We start from the raw sequence: 24,440 nt of genomic DNA on the forward strand, positions 1-24,440 counted from the left end.
TGCTAGTGATAAGACCCTTTTCGATACCAGCAAGTGTCAGATGTTTAGAGTTACAAATCTGTCACTCACCTTTTGCTGGATAACCTGGCGTGAGAGGATCCCCTGCCCCATTCAGATTTAACACATTCCCGCGCTGGGCTCCACCTCCAGGAAGGTTCCAGCCACCTGGATAAGGATCTACTCCAGGGGCGCAATAGTCAGCAGGGTCTGAATACAGTATAATCCCTTTGGCTCCAGCTAATATGGCATTTTTAACCTGCAAAATTATTTGTTTTAAGAAATGTCAAAATGTTTGTATTTGCTAAGATATTCCTGGGCTCTGCAACACGCCACCAATGGGGAGACACTTCAGAACACTCATGTGGCAGAGCTGGAATCATTGACCCAAGGGAAGTGTGTGTCAAAGTGCAGCATGACCTCAAAGCATTGGGAATAAGGCTGAATCAGGAGAACCAGGTTCTGTTCTCAGCATAGCCAGATTTGCTGTATGATCTTAGACAAGTTATTTAACCTCTGTGACTCAGTTTCTCCAGCTGTCAAAATGGGATAATGATGCCTACCTCTTGAAAATGCTTTGAGATCTATGGCTGAAAGAGGCAGTAGTGTTTACTGGTTATATGGGCTATTAAATCCCCTAAGGTAAACTCTTGCAAGCCCCTTCTGAGAAATTTCCATTCATCTCAGTCAAAGTTTCAGTACAGCCATCTCACTTTACTGTTTTGCAACTCCCTGTTAATACACATGATAAGCATACATGATTTTTGGATCAGAACTGGCTACCGTCACTCACATGTTCTGGTTTACAGTAAAATAAAGAATAAAATCTCTCTTTGGAAGGAACTTCTGGCTTCTGAAGCAAGGGTTTAATGCTTAATCTGGCTCCAACTGACATCAGTAGCATAACTACTATTGATGCCAATGTAAGGAGCCTCAGACCTTTAATTTACTAATCTAATTATGATTTGAGAGAGAGAGAGAGAGAGAAACACAAACAAATGAACAAAAAAGCCCCACAACGCTCACTTTGTTTCCTCTGAAAATTTTCCCATATCTGGCAATGACAATCTTTCCAGTACAATTAATTCCCATCTCTCGCTCTAGTTTGAAAAAATCTTCTGTGCGGCCATAGTTCACGTACACCAGATCTGCCTATCCAGGGAAGAAAGAAGGCCAGAAACTAAAAATTATACAGTCATAACCATTATAAAATATCTGTTTTTAGAACTATGCGACTTTATTTATTGAACATCTGTTATATAGTACACAATATTTGCAGTTCTGCAGGCTTGATCTGGCTCCCAGTGAAATTAATGGCAAAACTCTCCCAAATTATTTTTTAGAAAGGCTTGCTTCATTGATGAACTCTCTATATAATCCCATGTTTAGAAGCATCCTCATTATCTGATGTTGAAAACTACAACACTAGATTGTTCTTCTGGCAAGGCATGTGCAAGCTGTTTATGGCATGAGTAAAGAAAAGAGGGTTATTATTAATGTGCTGCTGCACAATAGGTAGACTTCCTATTTTACTTATTTTTGCCCACTTGTGTGATGTGACGTGTGGTGAATGTTGTCTGGAATTACCCATCATAGAAGAATCAGAGTAACTTTAGAGAATGTGAGCTTTCAGAACATGAGTGTGCTTCAGATTCATAACAAACAAGAGAGTTTACTCTTGATGACTAAAGCAGATAAACTTCAGACTACATCCCCCCACCCCCTCTCTTAGGTTTCCCCATTAAAAGAAACCATATAAGCCTTAACCTCATCCTGAAGTATCTTTCTAACTAGAAAAAGTAATATCTGATTTGAACAATTTTAGAGCATTTTTGTTAAACAGGTAATTTCCAGACTTTACTCTGTTCGGTACATACTGTTGCTGTCCCTTAGGCTATAGCATAATGAACTTCCGTATTGTCACCTGAGATCACTGCAAAAATATTTTAAGAAGTCAGAACAATACAGCAAAGGTAACTCTTTCCGAAAATGTGATTTCAACCATCAGGACTCATACGAATTGTTTTCTTACCTCTAGCACTCCTTGAGCTGAAAAAGCATTATATGGTGGCAGCACACCAGTAATGTTTTCATATCCCTGAGGGGGTGGCTCAAACAATGATGTATTGAAAATCTATCGAAAGAGCCAAGAAGAACAAACAGTACTTTAGTAAAAGCTTTGGGTCGGATTCTTCCTCTGGGCAAGCTCAATGAAGTCTTGTCACAATTTTGTGCACTAAATTTAGTTATTAAGAACTGTGTCCCATTTTATATAAAAAAAAATATCAAAAAAAGAAATCATGTATAACTTAAAGTGAGAGAGGAATACATTGTTAGAACTTCATAATGGAACAAGAGTAGGAAGACAGACAGATATTTTTGTGGGTGTAAGGTTTTATGAATCGCTGCTTGAATCAAAACAGAGGAATGACTAAAGAGTGCTGAAAAGGAGTGATAATTATAGACACCTAGTTTGTCCCTATTATTAAGTGGTTACTCCCACTTAAGACTATTGCTCCTTTCCTACTACTTCGGTAGATGATCTACTCTCTGATTAGATACAGTACCTTTTGTTACTACCCAAAATAGTCCCATATCTTTAGTGCTCATGCCACTCTTACTCACACAGTAAGATATTACTCAATGTGAGTAATGGTAGGAGGATGGGCTTTTAATTTGGATCTGATCATTATTATGAAAAAGAAAATCAATAAACACTTATAAATAATAACTAATATTGCAAGGGCTTCTGCAAAGATTTTATTTATTTGTTTTATTTAATCAAAAAAAAGTACAGGAATTTTTCAGGATGGATTTTTTTGGGACTGGTTGTCCACTTGGCAGAAGAGTGAGGATTGCATGTGCACATACTAAGGTTGCAGAGTCAAGCACTGAAAAGTTAGGAAATGCTAGATAACATGTGATCATGTAATTAAAGTCTGTATCATAATATATATGCATTATGGGGCTGAATTAAGGATACAAAGGCAATCTTAATTCTGGCATTTCCTAACTTTTTAGTGCTTGACTCTCCAACCATAATAATGTTATTTTAATGTATTTGTGTGTGTGTAATTTCATAGCTTGGAGGGGACGGTGCTCCAGTGGGCATACACTGTCCTGCCCATTCACCACAAACTTCAACTCTTCTGCCCCTCACCCTCCAGCCTATACCTGTCCTAGTCCTGCCTCCTCCCCACCCAGGCACCTCATCCCAGTCAGTCCCAGTTTCCACTCTGTAGGTTTCTCATTTCAATCCCCATTTCCATGCCAGCCCCTTCTAGACTCCCCTGAATTTGGGCTTTCCATCCCAGTCTCCCTACACTTCCAGTCTTCTGTTCCCTAATTATCCCAGTCTCCTTTCCCAGTACTTCTCCCACACCCTGGTTCCTTGTTTATGCTGTCTTAGAATCATAGAATATCTGGGTTGGAAGGAACCTCAAGAGATCATCTAGTCCAACCTGCTGCTCAAAGCAAGATCAATCCCCAGTTTGTCTCCAGATCCCTAAATGGCCCCCTCAAGGACTAAATGCCCAACCCTGGGTTTAGCAGGCCAATGTGCAAAACACAGAGTGATCCCTCCCCTCTCCACCTCACTTGTTGCCAGTTCCAGTCTTCCTCACCACCGGCTCCTCATCTCAGTCACCCCCCCCCCCTTAGCTCCCAGTTCATTTTCTCCACCCCCACAGGCTCCTTTTCCCAATCTCCTCTCCCTGCCCTAGTCTGGCTTTTGTCCTCTCTGCATTCCATTCAAGTGGCTTTCTTTTTCCCACTGTCGGGATATCAGCCGAGGGAGCCCTGTGAGCACAGGGGAGACAACTGCCCTACTCTCAGTCCCGGTGCTCAGCCTGCAGCAGCCCAGAGTCCTGGAAACTCCTGCTCAGTCCTAGGCTGGAGCATGCTCACTGCATACAGAATCTTCAGGGAATTAGCTCTACCAAGTAGCTACTGATCATGTGCAAACCCCAATTCTTCAGAGGTTTTCAACTTGACCAAATTTGGATAGATTTTTCACAGGGATAACAAAAGGCACATCCCTGACACAAAGGCAACCTCCCTGCCAAATTCTAAGTCTCTGCTCCAAAGCACAGGGGCTACAGAGCTTCTTAGATAAAAGGTCAGCAGAATTTAACATGGGCAAAATAATATATTTTCCCCTAACCTCATTCTCAGAAACAGCTATACTTGTTCGGCTGAAATTAAAAAAAAAAAAAAAAAATATCAGCATGAGGCAGACACTCAGCATGATAAATTTCAACTGGTTACAGTTTGGTAATGGTGTAAAGGACTGAAAAGAGGACCTAGAATGGGAAGCATTGGGCAACTTTAATGATGGAAGTACTACTTGCCCCTCCTATAACAAATAAATTGGATAAACTAAGTTTTCACTTCATTTGCACGATTACTTGATATTTCATATTCTTTCCAAAATCTTAATTCTAGATGACTGATGTAGCCCCTGCATTGTACTACTGCATTCTGCAGAGAAGGTAGGCATGTAATGCTTTCATGCATCATTACGTCTACTTCAGTGCATTAGGCACTTTGAGGGGGGAATCCAGAAGGAAAAAAACCCCACAAACATATGGAGTTGTCAAAACGGTACCTGAAAAGCAGTGAAATATTGGTATTCGATCTTGGGGTGGGGATGGCTTCACCATACACAAAACTTGCCTTGTGCTTGGTTTGCAGCACAGCGAAACAAGGAGGGCACAATAAACCAATAGATTCCTTTTGTGTGTTTGCAAGATGTAAGCAATCCCCACTGATCTGTCCTGGCAGAAACCATTTCTAAAGATTAGTCCAAGAGATTGGGTTACATAACCCAGCAGCAGTGGATTTTCCTTTTTAATATAAAGGCTTTTCATCAGATTATAAAACACAATGAAGATGCACAGGTATGAGTGAGGATAGAACCTGACCCCATTTGTTTCAAGAGCTCTTCTACCTATAGTTGACTAAAATAAGATCACCTCATTCCCTTGATCATCAATAATTGAGACATAGTTGGGCTGAGTTTCATTTGGGTAGGAAAGGAGGACATCATAATGAACGAGCTCCGCTGAATCCAATCCAAATTCCTTCCACTGGGCTTGAATTTGCTTAGCAAGGTGAAGGTTCTGTTCTGTTCCTGCCAGATGAGGAAACTTTGTAAACGAACTAAAATAAAACAAAGTCATGGGTAAGGAGAGAGTTCAGAAAAGCATTCGACAGAAGAGTCCAAGTAGGCTAATCTTCATAGCACGTGCAAGAAGGAAGTTGTTATGGTTAAGTCCCTTAGATGAAACGTTGAATGGTGCAACACAGTTACCAGAGCCTGAGGCAGGATAATATACAAAGAGATCCCTTCTGAGGCCCTAAGATAAATCAGCTCTGCTTTTCACTTTGAGTAACTGGCACAGGGGTTAGAGCAGGGGTAGGCAACCTATGGCACATGTGCTGAAGCCGGCGTGGGAGCTGATTTTCAGTGGCACTCACACTGCCTGGGTCCTGGCCACCATTCCGGGGGGCTCTGCATTTTAATTTCATTTTCAATGACGCGTCTTAAATATTTTAAAAACTTTCTTTACTTTACATACAACAATAGTTTAGTTATATATTATAGACTTATAGAAAGAGACCTTCTAAAAACATTAAAATGTATTACTGGCATGTGAAACCTTAAATTCGAGTGAATAAATGAAGACTCGGCACAGCACTTTTGAAAGGTTGCCAACCTCTGGGTTAGAGCACTCTCCTGAAAAGGGAGAGACAGCCTGCTCAAATCCTTTCTCCTCTTCTGGCAGAGAGGGGGAAATTGAACCTGGGTCTCCCATATCCCAGGCAAGTGCCCTAATCACTGAGATAAAAGTTATAAGGTGGGACACACTATCACCTGCCAGATTTTGAATGGAGAGGCAGCCATTAATCACACCAACCAGATTAGGCTCTGCATGCAAATTAGGTAGACAAATGCTTGTGTTTCCCCCATTTGTGAATTGCTCTAAGGGTTAGGTGGGAGACAGCTGGCCCAACCCAGTGTGCATGCCTGGAGGCAGAAATGTAGGCACAGAGTGAATTTAGATGCCCACAGGTTTAGGTAGCAGGTCTGTGGATCATTGTGGAGACAAAACTGGGATTTAGGCACCTAAATCCAACATATAGGTACCTAAATTTGGGGTTTAGGTGCCTAAATACCTTTATGGATCTGGGGTTATAATTCCCAAACAATGGAACATGACCATATATTGGAATGGGTGGTACCAGGGGAGGGGCACAACAAGTATAATTACGTTTGCCAAGAAAAAGGGGGAGAAGAAGGAGCTCCATGGGCGTGTGAACCTAGGGGCTAGGAGAAGAATGGGGGTTCTATCGGATAAAACTGTAGTTGGGAGAGGGAAAAATGAAAACTCTATTGGCATATAAAAATAGCCCGACTGGTGTGAAGGGTTTTGGAATATGTTTGCTTGTTTAGCCCCAATAAACCCACCAAATTGTCTGCAAACTGGACTCTGAACTGTTATTTTCCGACAAACTGTGTTTGGGAAGTGAGAGGGAGGAGGGAGCTGGACCCTCGCCAATACTCCCCCCACTCCAAAAAAATAAAAGCCAGAAACTTGGAAGTTAAAGTTAAATTTAAAAGAAATCCAAACATGTTAAGGTATAGAAATGCGCCTAAACAGCCTTAACTTAGCCCCTTAATGGCTCCATGCAATAACCCCACAATTATGCTTTTGGTCCCATATTAAAGTGATTTTTAAAGATATGAAGTGAACCCAACATATGTTTCTTCTTGTGGTCTCACTCTCCTCCTTAGAGCAGTAATCAAATGGATGCACAATTAAGGTTATGTGATGTGGGAGGTATTACTTGTACTTCTGTATTTCCTGGTTTTTTGATGTTGAAGTTTTGCTTTTCCCACACTGTGGGGAGAGACTGAATAGCTTGAGGGAATGAGAGTGTGATGTGGAAGCCTTAATTTTGTATTTCTTTTACACCACCATTAATATAGTATTTGGATAGTGAATTAATGGAAAAATTTCTGCAGTTTCTGCTTTATAGTTTGATTTAGCAAAAATTTACAGAAGGTGTTCTGGCATCACGAAAACAAGCAGACTAGATACTGAGAATTCTCTGTGGCCCAGAGACTACAGCATAATTACTGAGAAATTTCACACTGTTTTCAGTGCGTACATTTCCTAGACTTTTGTATGCTCTCTCTCTCTCTCTCTCTCCCTCTCCTCTCTAATTTATTGTGAGCAACAAAAAACAAAACAAGGTCTATGTACTTTATGGGCTCTAATTCATGTCTGAAGTGAAAGCACATAGGTTTAAAATAGATAAAATAAAATAGAAATCAAATTAGTCATGAGTTGTTTGCTGTCCTAAATGCATTGTCACACTCTCAAATGCTGAGTATTAACATACGTTACTAAACAACATTGATTTCTGTTGGCTTTTGGGGATATTTTTGATTACATTATCCAAAAGTAAACATGTGCAAGAGTCATTGTTTTCATTTCCAGTGAAATACATGACAGAAGTAAAGGCTCCTGATGTGTTCTTTACTTTTCATACAACAAACTTAGTATGAAGGAACCACATAGCACAGTAGGGCCCAAATAATCCAGTTTACTAACTATGCACAATATGCAAGACCTAGTTACACATGCCCCAGCAAGGGTGCTGTGTCCTGGTTGGCTTCTGACACATGGAAGACACTGAAGGCCACTAGAGGGCTCACACACCATTTAAAGGGATACTATCCAATTCCTGTACACTAGAGAGTACTTGCATAGGCAATTCAACTGCATTCTCCCCACTCTCTCTTCATTTAATATATTCCTACAGGATGAATTGCTTTCTACTTTACCCCAGCTAATTGGGTCCCTGGGTGCTGAGATACAGAGATTAATGAATCACTAGCTATATTATTTATCATGTAATAGCTGTCCATCTGCAACACATAAAACATTTTCCTTCTCTAAGGTATCTGTTTGAGACTAAAGCAAAGTTCTTTATTGATGTTAGGACTTCAATAATGTAGGATGCAGGGGGAAAATGTTATACTAGCTGGAGTTCGGATAATGGAAAAGCTTTTGTATAAAAAACAGAGTGCTTACAGAACTGCATAGATAACCTTAATAAAAGTAATATAACTAACAGCATGAATTTTTTAATGAGAAAATCATATTGTTCAAACCATAGATTTTTCAATGGTCTGGATGTAGATAAGTTTTGTCTACACAGTCTTGCAACTCTATGTATACCTTTAACATCTACATTTATATAGTAAGTATATTACAAAAAACTAACTTCTGTAAATAGAAATATTTTATATCTCTCTCACATTCTCTTCTTCTCAAGCTGTCTGTTTTGGGGAAAGGACACTTTGGAGTACAATAATTTCTAAAAAGTCAACTTGGCAAAAAACATTAAAATGAGAGCATGTGTTTTAATACTTTTCTCAACATTGTGCACAAACCCAAGTAATCCCAAAATATAAAAGATATCATAAAAGCACAGCCAACAAATGCTCTTCCATTCGGCTAGTGTTACAATTTATGGCTTTTGTGGCTGATATAATTATTTGAAAACCAAAAAGGATAAAGCTTACCGAAGAAACTGCTTGATGTTTTCTGCTTTCATTTCAGCCACAAGTTTCTGTCTCACATGTTGATAAGCATCTGCTGAGCTGGTGGTTTTTTTAGTGGGTTTCATTAACCAGCCTGAAAAATATCATTAAAGCCTGATACTTACCAACCTCTACAATGCTCAAGTATTTGTGCAGATAGTTAACTTTAAACACAAGTAATCCCATTAAAGTCAATGGAACTATTCACATTCTTACATTTTACAAATGCCTAAGTGTTTGCTGGACTGTGGCCCAAAACATAAAAAGAACTACAAAGTAAAATGTTTATTGTCACTGGATCGGGATGAAGTGACAGGTCACTCCTGTATTTATATGAGCACACATGATGAATATAAAATACCATTTAACCAGATTCTTCTGTCAGCCCTCTTAGACCTGTAACTTGACTGGAGAACTACCAGTTCACAATGAGAGGAAAATCAGATCCATCATATTCATAGTGAACATTCACTGAACAGTGAGAGGGACTGGCCCCTACCTGAATGAATCTGCTCAGGTATTTAATGTGAAGCACGGGCATTTTCACGATGAAAGCCTAGAATTCCATGACCTCCTGCCAGCCCTATAATATTTATTAGGTGTTCAGGAGAGGAGGGAGGAGAGGGAGAAAGTTAAACCTATTTTCAAATACTGCATTGTCAGATACTGTCATTCCTTGCAAATGTTTGTGGTGTTGCTCCTCTGTTTCAGAAAACCCCCATAAACAGGGGAAATGACTTCAATGAAACTGACAATCCACAGCAGCCATGTCAAGTGCACAATGGAAAACTGAAGGAGACTCTTTCTCTCTAGTATCTTTCAGTAATAGTGGTCTTAAGTATGTTCGGTAAAAAAGTTTCTTTTGAAAAAGGGCAGAAGTGTTGGGTTTGTTTGAGATTGACCACATCCTTTTAATGTTTAGCCTGATTAGTTTTAAGCATTTTAGGCCCTATATTGCAAATGACTGTACAGTCAGACCTCTGCATCCAGCAAAGCCTCACTGGAGTAAATGGGGCTCCCATAGGAGTGCAGCAACCCACCTGTGAGCTGTCAATTGACAGTCCCTTATTTCCAAACCTAAAGGTCCTGAGTTACTCAGCCCTTAAACTCTATGATGGCAGCTAATGGAAGCTGCGGCCCTACGTTTTACAATAAAACAAGGAGGAAAAGCACAACCCTCTGTAATTTCCAAACTGTTTTTCTTGAATCATCCTTGCTAAGAAGCTGCCCGTTCGCTCAGCCCAATTTGGGATAAAAACATGTAGGTGGCTGGGACCGGAAGGAAAGGACAACTTTTTCTGAAACCCTCTTAGGAAGGTGAGTATTTAGGGAGCCTCTGACAAGCAGTAAAATCCCCCTGGGTGGGTGCCATTCTTAACCTTCACACACACACAGGGTAGGGAGATTTAAAGTGCAGACCTGGTAGATGGAAATAATCCAGGGGGCTGTGTCTGGAGGATGGTGTGCGGAAGTGGTGGTATGTCCATAGAATAGTGCCTGGGGAGCTGGGTGCCTAGGAGGTTGTGAGCCTGTGGGGGTGCATGTATTTGAGGAGGGAGAGGTGAAGGAGACTATGCACTGGGGTGGGGAAGGAGCATGTGTAAATCCCCGGTTCAGTGCCTGCCTGAGCTCTGGGCCCCCTGCCCGGCCGGGAGGATCCCTGCGCGGGGCGCTCCGTACTCACCTGCCAGGAAGCCCAGCAGGAAGAGGGCCAGCAGCAGGGCGCAGCCTAGCCCCGTGCGCAGCGCGCCCTGCCTCCAGCCCATGGCTACAGCGCGGGGCCAGGGCCCCTCTCCGCCTCCGCCGGGTCTCCCTTCTCCCCGCGAGTGGTGCCCTGGCGGAGAGAAGCTCGAGCCCATGTGGGATGTGTCACGCTGGGGGCCGCTGCCCGCTGGGCCCTTCCCCTTTTGGCAGGGAGCAGCGCGGGTCCCTCCTTGTTCCCGCTGGCCGAGCGGCAGGGAGCTGCTGCTCCAGCAGAGGAGGCACTAGGAGCGGAGGAAAGTCTTGTGTTTGCTTTGGGGGCTGTTTCTGTTACAAGGCTTAGCAGTGCCTTTTGTCCGAGACTCTCAATGTGCTGCCCACCAGCGGGGATGTAATTGCTCCCGTTTTACAGGTGGGGAAACTGAGGCACGGCGAGATGAAATGATGCCCAAGGTTAGACTGTTGTCAGTGGCGATGTAACCTGGGTCCCCTAAATCTCTGCCCCTGGTTTCTTATAAGACTTTGGGGCAAATTTTATCCCTTGTAAGGACATTTAAGATAAAACAAGTGTTCTTCTTTTACACCCACAGAACAGAAAATAGTAGCAAGAAAATATCTATTTCAAATGTACCCAGAGCAACACAAAGGATATCGGCAAAAAGAACAGGAGTACTTGTGTCACCTTAGAGACTAATTTATTTGAGCATCAGCTTTCCTGGGCTACAGCTCACTTCATGGTAGAATGGGCTGCAACAGGAGATTAGGTTGCTGAAGTATATGTTGGAAGGGAAGAAAAGGCTGGAAAAACATGAAGGACCAGTTGCTGATTCTTTATTGTTATTTATCCTCAGGTTGATAACAGGCACAGTGATGAATAGTTGGACCAATACAACTGAGCTCCACTGTCTCTGGGAATTTTTACAAAACTCATCCAGTTAAGCTGACTGTGAAACCAAAAGTTGCAAAATTGTTGCCCATAATCAGCAGCCTTGTATGCCTTACCTGATTGATTCCAAAGACTCTTACAGTCAAATCTTGCCCTTCTTACTTAACCAGTTAAGCACTCCTAAGTACAACATGCTGTGAGACAGACTCAGGGATTCAGACATCTTACCTAAGGTAAGTGGACAAGTTGCTAATCAATCGCACATTTTCCCTTTAATGCTTATTAGGACTCTGATCCTGAAGGTGGACTCATACTTCCATGAAGAGCCCCGCTGAAGCCACGGGGCACAAAGATCTGTCTAGGTTGGATCCAATTATAGGATTAGGTTAAGGTTGAAGGTGTGAAAGCTTTCTGGGGACCCCTGGACATGACCTCAGCTCTCCTTTAACCATCACCAGAACGGATGATCCCAGCAAGGAATGCTAAAATAAATGCCTGTGCTCCGCATATCACTCCTTTCTCAAACACAGGCAGCTGAGCTGAAGACATTCAAAAAACAAGTGGAAGATCTGGTTAATGTTTAGATCACTTCCCAAGGACTCAGGCAGTGGCTCTTCAGAACAGACACTGATTACAATACAATTGTATCACTTGGGGATTCTGCTCTCACTCACATCTATGGCTTTAGTCCCTTAGTCAGATTGTGCCTGGTTTTCTTGGACAAGTGAGAAGCATGTCCAGTTTTGTGATTATTATTATTGTTTTTAACCACTTGATGACAGCTTGCAAAGCTCTCACTGGAATTCACAACAGGGAAACCTTCCACTCCAATAGCTCATTTGAGATGCCAGATGGAATTCTACCTACAGAAATGATAGCTGGGAACACATGGTGTATTATTAGCATTTATGTAGCACCACAGATGCATGTGTGGCATTTAACAGACAGCAAACTGACAGATTTCTGCTTTTAGGCATTAACAGATGAAGTTAGACATAATACTGCATGTGATGATGAACTAGGGAGTGGGAGAGGAGGATGAGAAGGAGAGTAGCAGCACTTAGAAAGTATTATATGATTTTATTGCTATGTATGGGTCTGTTCGGTGTCATGACCAGTACTAGGGTCAACAGTGGGGACTAAACTTAGGACCTCCAAGTGTAAAAGTAGTTCTACCACTTCAGCTACATCTTTAATTCCTCTAGCTGAGACCTACAGAATCTGATCTGTGGACCAGCTGCTAGGTGGCCATATGCACTTTAGCCATTTATTAGTGTAATATGTTAAAATATTGTCCCGGATCTAGAATAAAAGGGTGAGGTGGAGGTCTGTGTAAGGAGAGTCACACACCAAGCACATATCTTTGTTCTTCCCAGTGGATCATTCTAGAAAAAACACAGTTTATGAATGCTATTAAGGAATCTTGTGTTGAAACAACACCATTAAGTCATTATTCCACTTATCTGCCTCCTGGAAAAACAAAAGAATCAACATATACAAGCTCAGGAAAATCCATTCTCCCAGGACCAATCCCCAGACAGATTTTTGCCCCAATCCCTAAATGACCCCCTCAAGTATTGAGCTTACAACACTGGGTTTAGTAGGCCAATGCTCAAATCACTGAGCTATCCCTCCTCCTGCCATTCCCCCAGGGGCAGAGAAATTTTAGCTTGGTGAGAGGGGCTGGAGATGCTTCTATTTCTCTGGAAGGGAGGAGGAAGAACAGCCACCAAAAAACAATCATTTCTTTAACCAGAGGGGGAGCAGAGCAGTTGGAGCTGCAGCATTTTTCCCCAAGGATGGGGGGAATGGGTCTAGCTTTCCCTGCTCATAAACTGGGGAGGTGCTCCTCCCTTGTTCTGTCTCTCCCAAATACACTCCTCTTCTCTCTCTGTCTCTTTCTCATCATTTCTCTCTCTCTCTCATTTTCTTCCCTACAAAGATGCTGTTCCCCTCTCAGAAAGAGTTTCTCTTCTGCTGTATGTTGGAGGTCTGTGTCATTTTATTGATCTCATGCATGGTTGTGTTTCCTGATAGGTCAGGATAGTCTTCTGGGGAGATAGGCGTTCTTGGTAACACTTGACAGCATCCCATCTCTTGACCATATTTTGTAAATTAATCCATTCAGTAAAATAAATTGGTTTAATTCATGATTTAACTCAGCTGTCCATCTTTGTTAATCAATCTGAGATGAACTTCTGCACTTTGACAACCAAAACTGTTACTCTGGTAGATACAACCTGACAATGTTTGAGAGTAAAATTTGTCTCAGTGCAGAAGCCCAACAAAAGGCCTTTAGGCTGTTTAAGTGAAAGGTAATTAGTACATAAGACTTGCACGGGACCCCTGTACCAGGGTGAATTTCACCCATGGGCCTTCATTCCGCAAATGGATCCAAGGGGGTGCATTCCTGTTTCCACATAGATCCATTTTCAGGAAGCATCCCTTAGTAAACTGCCAGGGAAATCCATTTATTACCCAGGATCCCCACCTGGGTAATAAATCTCCTTTTTTGGTTTTCCGTTTTTATCATCAAGGGATCAGAAATGTTACCACTGATGTAGAGAAACTCACAAATATTAACAGACAAGTTTTAGTAAGTGCTTGCTAATTATTTATCTCCCTGGCATGCCTGCTCCAACTAGATGGTTCCTTTAACTAATACAAGTCAAACATTGAGCCTTGCACTTTCTCTTGGTTTATAAATGTCAAATGTTATCCTCATTCTTTCCATTTAGACAGTAGTGCTGGAAAAGGAGGCACACTGTAGAAAGTTACTCAGTGCACTCACCACTAATTCCTCCACTTTTCTGACTGTTCCCTAAGCCTCACACGCAGGGCCAGCGCGTCCATTTAGGTGGCCTAGGCAATCACCTAGGGCACCGGGATTATTGGTGGGCGGCATTTTGCTGGAGGGGGCAGCAGGCGGCTCTGGTGGAGCTGCCGCAGTCGTGCCTGCGGAGGGTCCGCTGGTCCGCAGTCGTGCCTGCGGAGGGTCGGCTGCTCGCATGGCTCTGGTGGACCGCCCGCAGGCATGACTGCGGCAGCTCCACCGGAGCTGCGGGACCAGCGCGGGGGTGGCGAAATTGCCGTGCGCCTAGGGCGCTAAAACTCCTAGCGCCGGTCCTGTTCACACATCACCACCACAACAGCACGTGTAAAGGAGCTTCCAAACAAAGGATAATTAAGACAGCTAAGCACAAGCTGGCTGTAAAGGGAAGAGAAACCATAGCTTGGTCCCTGTGTCCAATAATGCCACTGCCCACACTAGCCTGGAGCTATCACTTACAGAAAGCAAGGACTGTGCTGTTGTTGTCTGGACTTTGTACTGTGATAGAAGCAAGAAGTGGTTTACTCCCTCCCATCTATACCTGGAAAACTTTGCAGGACTAGCCATAATCTGACCCTTTACTTTAAAAAAAAAAAAATTATTCAAGAACATCAGACAGATTAAGGAGAAAGTGTCATTTTCTGGTGCTAGCCATGCTGAGAGCAGTATATTCATCTAAATTGGCATTTAGTGTTACTCTTAAATATGGCTTGTTACAAAGTACTTGTCAGTAACTCCTGACTAAATCAGGGGGGAGGGGAAAAACCCAGAATAGAGAAAAACAATGCTCAATAAATCACAGCTTTAGATAAAAATCAGATGTAGAAAAATCTGAAAACTAACTGAATGATGTAATGTGCCAGACCACTTCTATTATTTTTTTTTAGCTGCAGTACCTGAGGGACTGATTTATGAGAAAAGACTAAGAGCTAAATATGCACAGCTGGGCCAAATGATGACTATAGGGCACTAATGGGCAACCTGCGGCCCGTTAGAATAATCTGCTGGTGGGCTGCAAGACAGTTTGATTACATTGACGGTCCACAGGCATGGCCACCTGCAGCTCCAAGTGGCTGCGGTTCACTGTTCCTGGCTAATGGGAGCTGTGTGAAGCGGCAGCCAGCACGTCCCTGTGGCCTACACCACTTCCTGCAGCTCCCATTGGCCGGGAACGGCAAACCGCGGACACTGGGAGCTGTGGGCAGCCATACCTGCAGACGGTCAGTGTAAACAAACTGTCTCGCAGCCTGCCAGGGGCTTCCCCTGACAGGCCGCAGGTTGCCCATCACTGCTATTGGGGACAATAACCACGTAACTAAAGGGTGCAAACATGAAGGAGGGAGAGGAATAGTTTATGGTGCAACAAAAAGTTTGAGGTCGGGGGGGGGAATGTCATCATGACAGTGAGAACCACTAGAACATGGAGGAATCTTCCAAGAAAACTGCTGGAAGCCTCATTTCTTGGGTCATTTAAAATTGGCAGGTCAAAGCACAAGGAACTACACCATAGGGAAAAATCCAAGAGGCAAGGGATTGGAGAGGTGACCTAACTTTGGAAGTCTTTTCTCTCTCTGAGTTGGCTTGTGTGCTCATTAGAGCAGCCACTGCTGATCATCTGAGTAAATTGCACGCCAGATTCAGACATGCTGAAACTTGTACTTTGTCCCCACATTTTTCTCTCTTTACAAATGTTACGGCGGGCTGGTGTGCTGTGCTTATAGCAAAACTTGAAAGGAGGGTCTAAGGAAGAAAGTAATAGTTTGTCTTCCTTGCTTCTCATTCCTTGCACATTAGAAATACCTTGAAAACAGACACAAAGATTGAGTTAGGAATAAACCTGTACCTCGATATAATGCTGTCCTTGGGAGCCAAAAAATCTAACTGTGTTATAGGTGAAACTGTGTTATATAGAACTTGCTTTAATCCACTGCAGTGTGCAGCCCCCACCTGGAATGCTGCTTTACTGTGTGATATCCAAATTTGTGTTATATCAGGCAGCATTATATGGAGGTAGCGGTATACCTTTTGCACAGGATCATCATCCTCAGACTGAAAGTCCATTTGTGCCAAGTCATTTCTTGTTCCCATCCACCTTTTTATTAATAGTGACTGAGAGGTTTCTTGTTTCATCCTGTTTTTTAGGTAATAACTAGAGATATACCAATCTCCTAGAACTGGAAGGGACCTTGAAAGGTCATCAAGTCCAGCCCCTTGCCTTCACTAGCAGGACCAATTTTTGCCCCAGATTCTTAAGTGGCCCCCTCACGGATTGAGCTCACAACCCTAAGTTTAGCAGGCCAATGCTCAAACTACTGAGCTATCCCTCCCCCTAAATGACTTCAAGATGCTAAGAGAAAAGTAACCAAGAGGAGTCACCTGAGCGCTCAGCCCAGAACTTTCCATAATCACCACCTTTTCCCCGTGCCATCTGTGACACCATTTTAAGGAGATATTCTCATCTCATTGCATGACTCCTTGTGCAATGGGGAGCTGTAGGGGCATCACCTAGAGTATAGTTATGCAACTCTGTAGAAAATACCAGAAAATTAACTAATATGTTAGAAAGTGTTGGAAATAAGGGTGACTGTTCTGTTTTACTGATAAAAGTACTACAAGATAATCACCAAAACAATCAGCCCAATAGATTAGATTAAATACACTGTACAATTGTGAGACTACAAAAATTGTGATTTCTGCAATTTGACATGTTACATGAAAAGGAAATAAGGGTTTTTTGTGTATGCGTGTATGTGGGGGTGTTTTTAAACATGAAGTGGCAATTTAAAATGAACATTGTTTAATTTAGTATCTCACTTGAGCAATGATCTCAACTCCACTCTCTCCAAATAGAGTTTCAGAGGTATCATACCTTATTAATATTGTTAAATGTAATGGAAGTGAGGGAGACTGACTGTTTGCAAAGAACAAAGTTTTTAAAATAATCCTACTCATGTCTGTAAATGCTCTGGTTTTGAGGGCTCCCCAGCTGTCAACTCCAGTCTTTCACTTTTGCGTATGTTGCTGATATGTTTATGCGAGCTCCTTCAGTGTCCCTGCTGCAGCCTGCACGGTGAAGGCTGCAATGGAGATCTGCCTCTTTACTTCTTCCCAGGCTTTGCGCTGATCTGCTTTGTTTTCTATATCAAACATGGCATCGTAGATCCCTGGGAATGACTCTCCAGCGTACTTGTTGTGGCTGCTCGGAGCAAAAATAATGTGCCTGTAGGGAAAGAGAAAAATTACTGCACATTATGAAGATAGAACAAATGTTTATTTTCTGAATAAATCCTCATCCAATGAATATATCAGCTGTCAAAGCAAATCCTTGGTATTGGGAATGCAAATAAATAGGATTCTTTTACCAATAATGCCTGCATTATATAAAGCAAAAAACCAAAAATCTAAAATTCCCATTTCTCCCGCAGATATCTTCTAAGCATACCTATGAACACACTAAATTAGTCCATGTGAATGCCAGTGTCCTGGAGGAGTGGAGACACGGGTTATAAATGTTTTTTTCTTCCCCAATGTTTTTGATTAAAGGAAAAAAACAAATAACCACAGTTTCTGGCAGCTGAAGAGTACTTTGAGTTAGGAAGGAAGCGTCAGTAAATCGGCCTTGACAGATATTTATTCAGGAGTTGTTAAAAGTACAAAGATTGTAAATCTTAATGTCTGTTTTCTCTTGCTAGACTACTTTTTTCAGGAAAGGTGAATGTTCTGCATTATGCTGGAGTGGGAGAAGGATGTAGAAGGTTCAACTAGTCTGCCCACAAAACAGGATTGAATGGTCCAGTTAAAATGTTAGAGACCAGCAAATCTATTTTACTACTACTGCAGCGCTGCTCTTTCGCTATATTTCGTACCACTATGATCAGTCTCAGGTTAACTGTTCCATGTGTTAGGACACCCCTCCCGCCCTTTTTTTTTAAAAGGAGCATGTTAGGGATTGATTCTACACTGCTTTGAAGTTTTAGATTGGACTTTAATGGGAACAGGATCAAATGTTCATGACCTGATCCAAAGCCCACTGAAATTAGTGAAAATACTCCTGTTAACTTTAACAGCCTTTGGATCAGTCCCTTATATAATATCACTGAATTTTATCCTAATATTCAGACTAATTTTTACCTTTCTTTTTCTTATCCTATTATACTTATTTATGCCCCCTTTTCCCATGTTAAATAATAATTTTCCATTTTTGTTCACACTCTGCAGATACCTGTAAATCACAAATGGTTGACATTTCTTAGAGTTCTTAGGCAAAAAACAAGTAAAGTTGGTTGTAGATAATGTTTGCCTACCTGTAGAATGGCCTGCCAGGTAAACCAAGAGGATCAATAAAAGCCCTTTCTAAAAACATGAGCTGATCATTCAGTGCTCTTACAGCGATTGGGCTGAAAAGAATGCAACAGAGGTCTGTCTTAGCCTCAGAGTACTTTGAACATGTGCATCCTGTACTAAAATACAGCTTCAATACATGTCTAAACACAGCTTGTAGAATTTAATGAGTACAACACCTGTGAAGCCAATCACAGTTAAGTCAACAGATCAATGTCAAGCTACCCTGAGGATCTGGCACATAATGTGGAGGTTCTGTAAGGCTGTTCTTAGGTGCTAAGGAATGTACTGTAAGAAGAAAAGGATAATTAAATACTTTCTCCCAAGCTGTCCCTTATACCTGAAGCTCTCTCCCACTGTCATGTTCAAGACAATCACTCCATCTCCATACAGTTCTTTTTTAACACTCATTTCTTCCATGAAGCCAATCAAAGTCAAGCAACTTCAGTAAAAATGCATGTATTTTTTTATATAAAAAACTTCTCAATTTAAAAGAGAAAAAAGGAACTTCGTTAGAACAATTTTTGGGCTGGTCTGTGAACTGTGTTGCCTGAATTGGTGTGTTTGGTGTGTTTCTTTAAATAAAAGTTTCTTGGAGCAGAGATTGTGTGTATCTGTGTGATTTGTACAGCACCAAGCACTGTACTGATGCTTAACAAATAATGTATTTACCAGTGGGACTGGAAACCTGTGTGCAACATGACATACTGCTGAGCTTTTCAGTGGAATCACTAGGGCAAAATCTCAGCTACATTAGTATAAATCTGGAGTAACTCAACTGTAGTCAGTTCCAAATTTACACCAGTATAAACAAAAGCAGAATTTGGTCACTGCTTAAGTTCAACTCAAATTATGTTAATATAATTGTTCTTGAACTGAGGTATCCCATTTGATATCGTGTAGCAACATTCATCAACACATAGCCAAAATGCCATCTTTGCCATATGGGATGATTAAGGTTAATAATTAGTGTTCTGATCTTAAAAAAAAAAAAAAAGACACCAAGCATTTTTTTTAAAATGCTGAAATAAAGTTTAGGTAGAGTCCATTTGTTTCTACAGATATATTTCAGTGGTTCTGAAAAAAAAACAAAAAACAACCAACCAGCTAAACAAAAACAATCTAGCTATTTACAAATGGTGAATCTTGAAGTGTAAGCCTTATAATTGATAACTAACAGAAATTCATGTTCCTAGAGTTAGGGAGAGGTGCTGCAAAAATCAAACTAAGTAAGAAAGGAGAGAACTAAGAAAGCAGCAACATTTTTATGTGTAAATGGGATGTAAAAGAAACAGCTGACTGACTACACACAGCTTTAATATGAGGACCAGCTCCTCAGCAGGCATACATCCTCAGGCTGCATTGAAATCTGCAGCCTTTTAGAGTTAATATGTTACATCTTTAGCACTGTCAGCAATCCTGGTACTAGAGAGATGATCATCACACAAATTCCTATAAATAAGTCAAATGCTGTTAATTTATTTCAATTCAGAATGGCCACCATTAAAAAGCCAACAACTATCTATCCTGGATCTGCTTCTCATTTGCAGTAAGGCCCTGTTTCACCACTCTGGCTGTTGGTCAGAAAATGAGAACATGAGTGGCAGAAAGGGACATTAGTGTAAATGAGATTCTGGCACTCTAAGTATTAAACAGAAGACTAGATACACATTTGTGCTTTAATGGCGACCTATTATTATAACCCTTAAAGGCACCCAATTGGTACAACCCTCACTCCCATTAGTGGGCACTTGTTAATGAGATAGTTTATATAAGTGCTCACAGCATGAGTGAAGGCTGCCCCATTCGGCCTGAAGAATTTAATTATTTGGTTTGATGGCTAAGGAACCTGTAGAACTTACTTATTGATGTCTACTTGCTGCAATCTCCTGTGAAAGTCAGTGGCAGCTTCTGTAAAATTATTTGCAGCAGAGAAGAGAGAATCTGCAGAGATAGGAAAGGAAGAGCTTAACTGTGAGTTCTGTTTAGCTTTTGCCAATGAACCAACACGATCATGTTAAATCTCATACCACAAAGAGCAAAATGAAGTGTGTGTGTGTACAGTTTAGACACTCAAACAGCAGAAATGCCCTCGCTATCACATGATTGCACATGCACACTGAGAGCTGACAGAGCTCGCATGAAGATGCGGGAGTTGGTTAGTGTGGTTTTGTTTTTAAGTGTTGGGTTATTTGAAAAATTATTTTAAAAAAATAAATAAGACCTGGTCCACACATGGATTTTGTACCAGTATAACTATACCAGACCCAGTCCGAGTGTGGACACAGTTATACCAGTATAAAGGTGCCTTATGCCAGTATAGCTTATTTTCCTTCTTGTACAGGTAAGTCATTTTGGCACTATAAATGTCGGTGGTATTCCTTGTATTTTTATCAGCAAGAGTTTAATTGGTGCAAAGCACTGCACTAGCTCCTATTACCTGCACTCATTTGGCTTTAGGCATTATGGGCCACACTGTAGCTTGGGTAGTGTATATTTGTATCTCTAAACATTGCAGCCATGAGGGGCACTGGGGTATGGAAACTTCCTGGCCAGGTGATGACTCCTTTTCCTTCCCACAGAAATGCCAATCTATGAGTCTGCAGGGTGAAATTCTGGTTCCACTGAAGACAGGCAAAGGGTCATGCAGGGCAGGATTTAAGATTCCTCAGGCATGGTCCTCAGTTTAAGCAGGAGAGGGTTGCTGGCAGTGGTTTTTGTTTTTTTTCCTGTGAGGGACCCTCAGTATTTCCAACCCCAAGAGTTCAACAATCTTGAGTCAGCCCCCCAAATCATGAAATTTCAAAACCAATCACGAGGGTTTTTTCTGACCGATCAATTTTGTAATCACTTTGTCTTCTGGTGTTCGAGCTTTTAGGAGTAGCTTTTTCAAGCTTTTCTCAGCAACCATCAGGGCTAGAGATTTTCATTTAAAACAAAAAGTAAGTTGAGATTTCCCCCATTGTCATGTGACTACAGCAAATGGAGCTTTGAGAAAAGCACCAAATCTGATGAGACCCTTGATAAAAATCATAAGAGTTGGCAACTCAGCTTTGTAATTCATTCCCCCTGATTTGTTGAGATTAGCGCACAATTGTTGACCTTCAGGGCCACAATGCAAAGCCCATTTATTTCTCTGGACATCTGGCTATGGGTGGTGACCTGGAGAGAATGGGGGTTTGTTTATTCATTTGCTCTGATTGTATGGTTGCTGGGCCTTTTGTATTATAAGAGGTTTATTTTAAGTGATATTCAAAAGGCTCTTGTGCAATTAGGCATGTGGTTTCTTTTTTAAAAAAAATCAAAATAAAATCATTATTTTAATTAGACTGTAATCTTCTTAGGGGCACAAGATTACAATCTAATTAAAATACTAGGGACTAGTTTTGTTCTATTTGTGCGGCACCCAACACAATGAGGCCTCGGTTCATGACTTGGGATCCTACATGCTATCACAATACAAATAATGAACAATAATAAGAGGAAGGGTCTGGTGGAGGGCAGTACGTACCAAACGACACGCTGTACGTTGTCATTCCCATTTGATGATTCTTTGACAAATTATAGATGACTTGAACATAGTTCCTTAAAGCCTCTGCGTAATCTCTGCAGTCAAACGGAAGGACCACAGAGTCGGCTAGTTCAAATACCAGCCCTCCTCGTACCTGTGCCACTGTCAGGTGATTCTTAAAAGTCGGATCATAAAATCTCTCCACAATCTCATAGGTCTCATAGACACTGTGGTAAACTGGGTAGCTACTGTATTTTTCCACTCTCTGGGAAAAAAAATGAATTTAAAAATGTGTTATTTATAATGCCGGTTTGGACAGCTTGACTATCCTGCAAAACATTCCCTCTTGTGTGCCTGCATCACAGCAATTCTCTTTGTTCATATTTTCAATACTCCTCTTCAGAGGGGAAGACCTTGCTTAATAGACTGTGACTTGTTATCTTATTGTAATTGTGCATGTCTCTCAACGTGGACACAGAAAGAATCAAAGCAATCATGGTTGTAAAAAAAATCACTTCAGCATTCAAAGCTTTCTTAGAGCTACTGGCCATAAGCAATTCTGTGTCACTATCCTGTCATTTATTTTAAACTAAATGCCTTTATGATTTAGTTGGATCATGCCAAGTTCACAGATATTATCATCACTATGTGTGAATTATTGCGGTAATAGCCAGGCACCCCAGTCCTGGAGCAGGATCCCATTGTGCTAGGCTTTGTACAAACAGAATAAAAAGGCAGTCCCAGCCCCAAAGAGCTTACAATCTTGAATCGCAGCGATTGGTATCAGTGGGTTATGAGGGACAGTGATGAGATGGTGTGATGACAGACTTACCCAGTTTTTGCTGTAACGTGCTCTGCCTGAAGCAATGCCAAGCCGCTGAAAAAAGACTTCAAAGTCATTGCCAGAACCCAGCTTATTTATTCTTTTGACAAGAAAAGGGAACAGATCTTGAGTAAAGTATGTAAGTACAATCTTTAGTATGTTTCAAAACATTGTATTAATAAACTCCCCATTCCTGTCTCTCACCTATTTCATCCCTTCCACCCCATTCCAGGGCATTCCCCACCATACTCTTCCTCCAAACATCTCCTTAACATAATCTCTGTCATTCCTGAGTTGTCTATCACCCACCATGTGCATCTATCAACTCTGCTGTTCACAGTGGGCCAGACTCATCACATGGAACTCAGTGGAGTTAGTGCAGGGAAGAATTTGGCTCCAAATCCACTTCCTTATTCTTGCTCACTTAAGGGCCTCTCTGACATGGAGTCTCTACTGAACCCTGGTCAATCCCTGCATCTCATCTGAGGGGGAATAGGACAGCACAGAGCAGAATCTACACAAGAGATGCGGACAGGTCTAAGGGAATAGGCCCATTGCCCAGCATCTCCTAGTCATGACTTAACAGGATCAACTTTATATGTTATGAGGGGCAATCCCTGTAGATCCGAAGGGGGATAGTGCTATGAAAAGCAGCCCTGAGCTCTTCTCACTCAGACAAAGCATTTTCTTTAGGCTACAGAATTTAAGGCTTTCCATGTGGTTGGTCATAAGGGTTAGGAGATGATGCTGTATTGGCCAATCCACCTCCCTCTAACTTCTGCTTTTTCCATTTGAGAAAATATTTCTGTCCCTACCAAGCTAGCTGCAGAGACCTTTACTGAGAAGATTATGGGGGGCTACAGGGCTTGAGCCTTGTCTTTCAGAGAGGCACAGAAAATGATGAAGAAAGAAAGATGAAAAATTGTTGATGTGACCAGACTGAATAAAACTGTACAAAACAAAACACCAGCTCCAAAATATTCTGGCTAGTTTTACTTCCTCCAGGCACTGACTAAAATGCAGGCTACAAGGGCTGCTAACCCTACAGTATTAAGGGTCACTGTTCCTTTGCACACACTGGTTATGCTTTCTCAGAAACAAGGCTAAAATGACAATAAAACACTGCTTCCTACTTCTAACCATAGAACAATTACATCAGGTCTGACTTCAACCCCAGATGGGCTATGTTGTAATTGACACCCTGCCCAAAAATGTTCTGGAAGCAGATAATCCCATTTTAGCTGTGGTTTCCTAGGGAGTTAGACACATCCTGGAACCTATAAGGAATCATGTGGCTAAAGCCCGGCTATACTGACAATTTACTCTGTCATATGTAATTCCTCCAATTCTGAGTACAGGGACAGATACACAGCTGGTGTAAATTGTCACAAGTCCATGAATCTTTGACAATTACACCAGTTCTGAGGGTCTGCCCCACTATTTCTTTTAAGAGTTCAGCTTCCCATGTGGCTAGAAATACAAAGAAAACCTATTTTTCAACTTGCAGTAACTTCTGCACATATCCTTTGTCACTTACCTGGGGACATCTTTATATTCTGTAGATGGGTTTTTTTCATGCCAGCTCTCATAAAGTGATTTGCCTTTAAACCCCTCATCTGGGCTTGGTATCTAGAGAAATACATGTTAAAAAAAAAAAAAAGACGGAGAGATACAATTTTAAGTGTTATTAAGCAACAAATTCACAACCAGATATGACATAAAGTCAATTAGTTAGAA

At 41.5% G+C, this 24,440-nt stretch overlaps 2 protein-coding genes across 2 annotated transcripts in view; both read right to left on the minus strand.

The window, feature by feature from the left end:
- The window catches only part of LOC116818085 (N-acetylated-alpha-linked acidic dipeptidase 2-like), a 50,299-nt gene extending 39,828 nt beyond the window's left edge, over positions 1-10,471 (minus strand). Inside the window, exons 1-6 of the mRNA XM_032768736.2 lie at positions 10,296-10,471; positions 8,594-8,705; positions 4,971-5,157; positions 2,030-2,131; positions 1,024-1,149; positions 70-256 (exon numbers count right to left, since the gene is read on the minus strand). Coding sequence (XP_032624627.2) covers positions 70-256; positions 1,024-1,149; positions 2,030-2,131; positions 4,971-5,157; positions 8,594-8,705; positions 10,296-10,470 — 889 coding nt within the window. The 5' untranslated portion in view covers position 10,471. The remainder of the gene's footprint in view (positions 1-69; positions 257-1,023; positions 1,150-2,029; positions 2,132-4,970; positions 5,158-8,593; positions 8,706-10,295) is intronic.
- Positions 10,472-16,598: 6,127 nt separating this feature from the next.
- The window catches only part of LOC116818087 (putative N-acetylated-alpha-linked acidic dipeptidase), a 60,451-nt gene continuing 52,609 nt past the window's right edge, over positions 16,599-24,440 (minus strand). The window contains exons 14-19 of the mRNA XM_032768739.2: positions 24,241-24,332; positions 22,713-22,803; positions 21,881-22,145; positions 20,232-20,313; positions 18,333-18,425; positions 16,599-17,248 (exon numbers count right to left, since the gene is read on the minus strand). Coding sequence (XP_032624630.1) covers positions 17,059-17,248; positions 18,333-18,425; positions 20,232-20,313; positions 21,881-22,145; positions 22,713-22,803; positions 24,241-24,332 — 813 coding nt within the window. The 3' untranslated portion in view covers positions 16,599-17,058. The remainder of the gene's footprint in view (positions 17,249-18,332; positions 18,426-20,231; positions 20,314-21,880; positions 22,146-22,712; positions 22,804-24,240; positions 24,333-24,440) is intronic.

This window comes from Chelonoidis abingdonii, chromosome 1, assembly GCF_003597395.2.
Source record: "Chelonoidis abingdonii isolate Lonesome George chromosome 1, CheloAbing_2.0, whole genome shotgun sequence".
NCBI lineage: Eukaryota > Metazoa > Chordata > Testudines > Testudinidae > Chelonoidis > Chelonoidis abingdonii.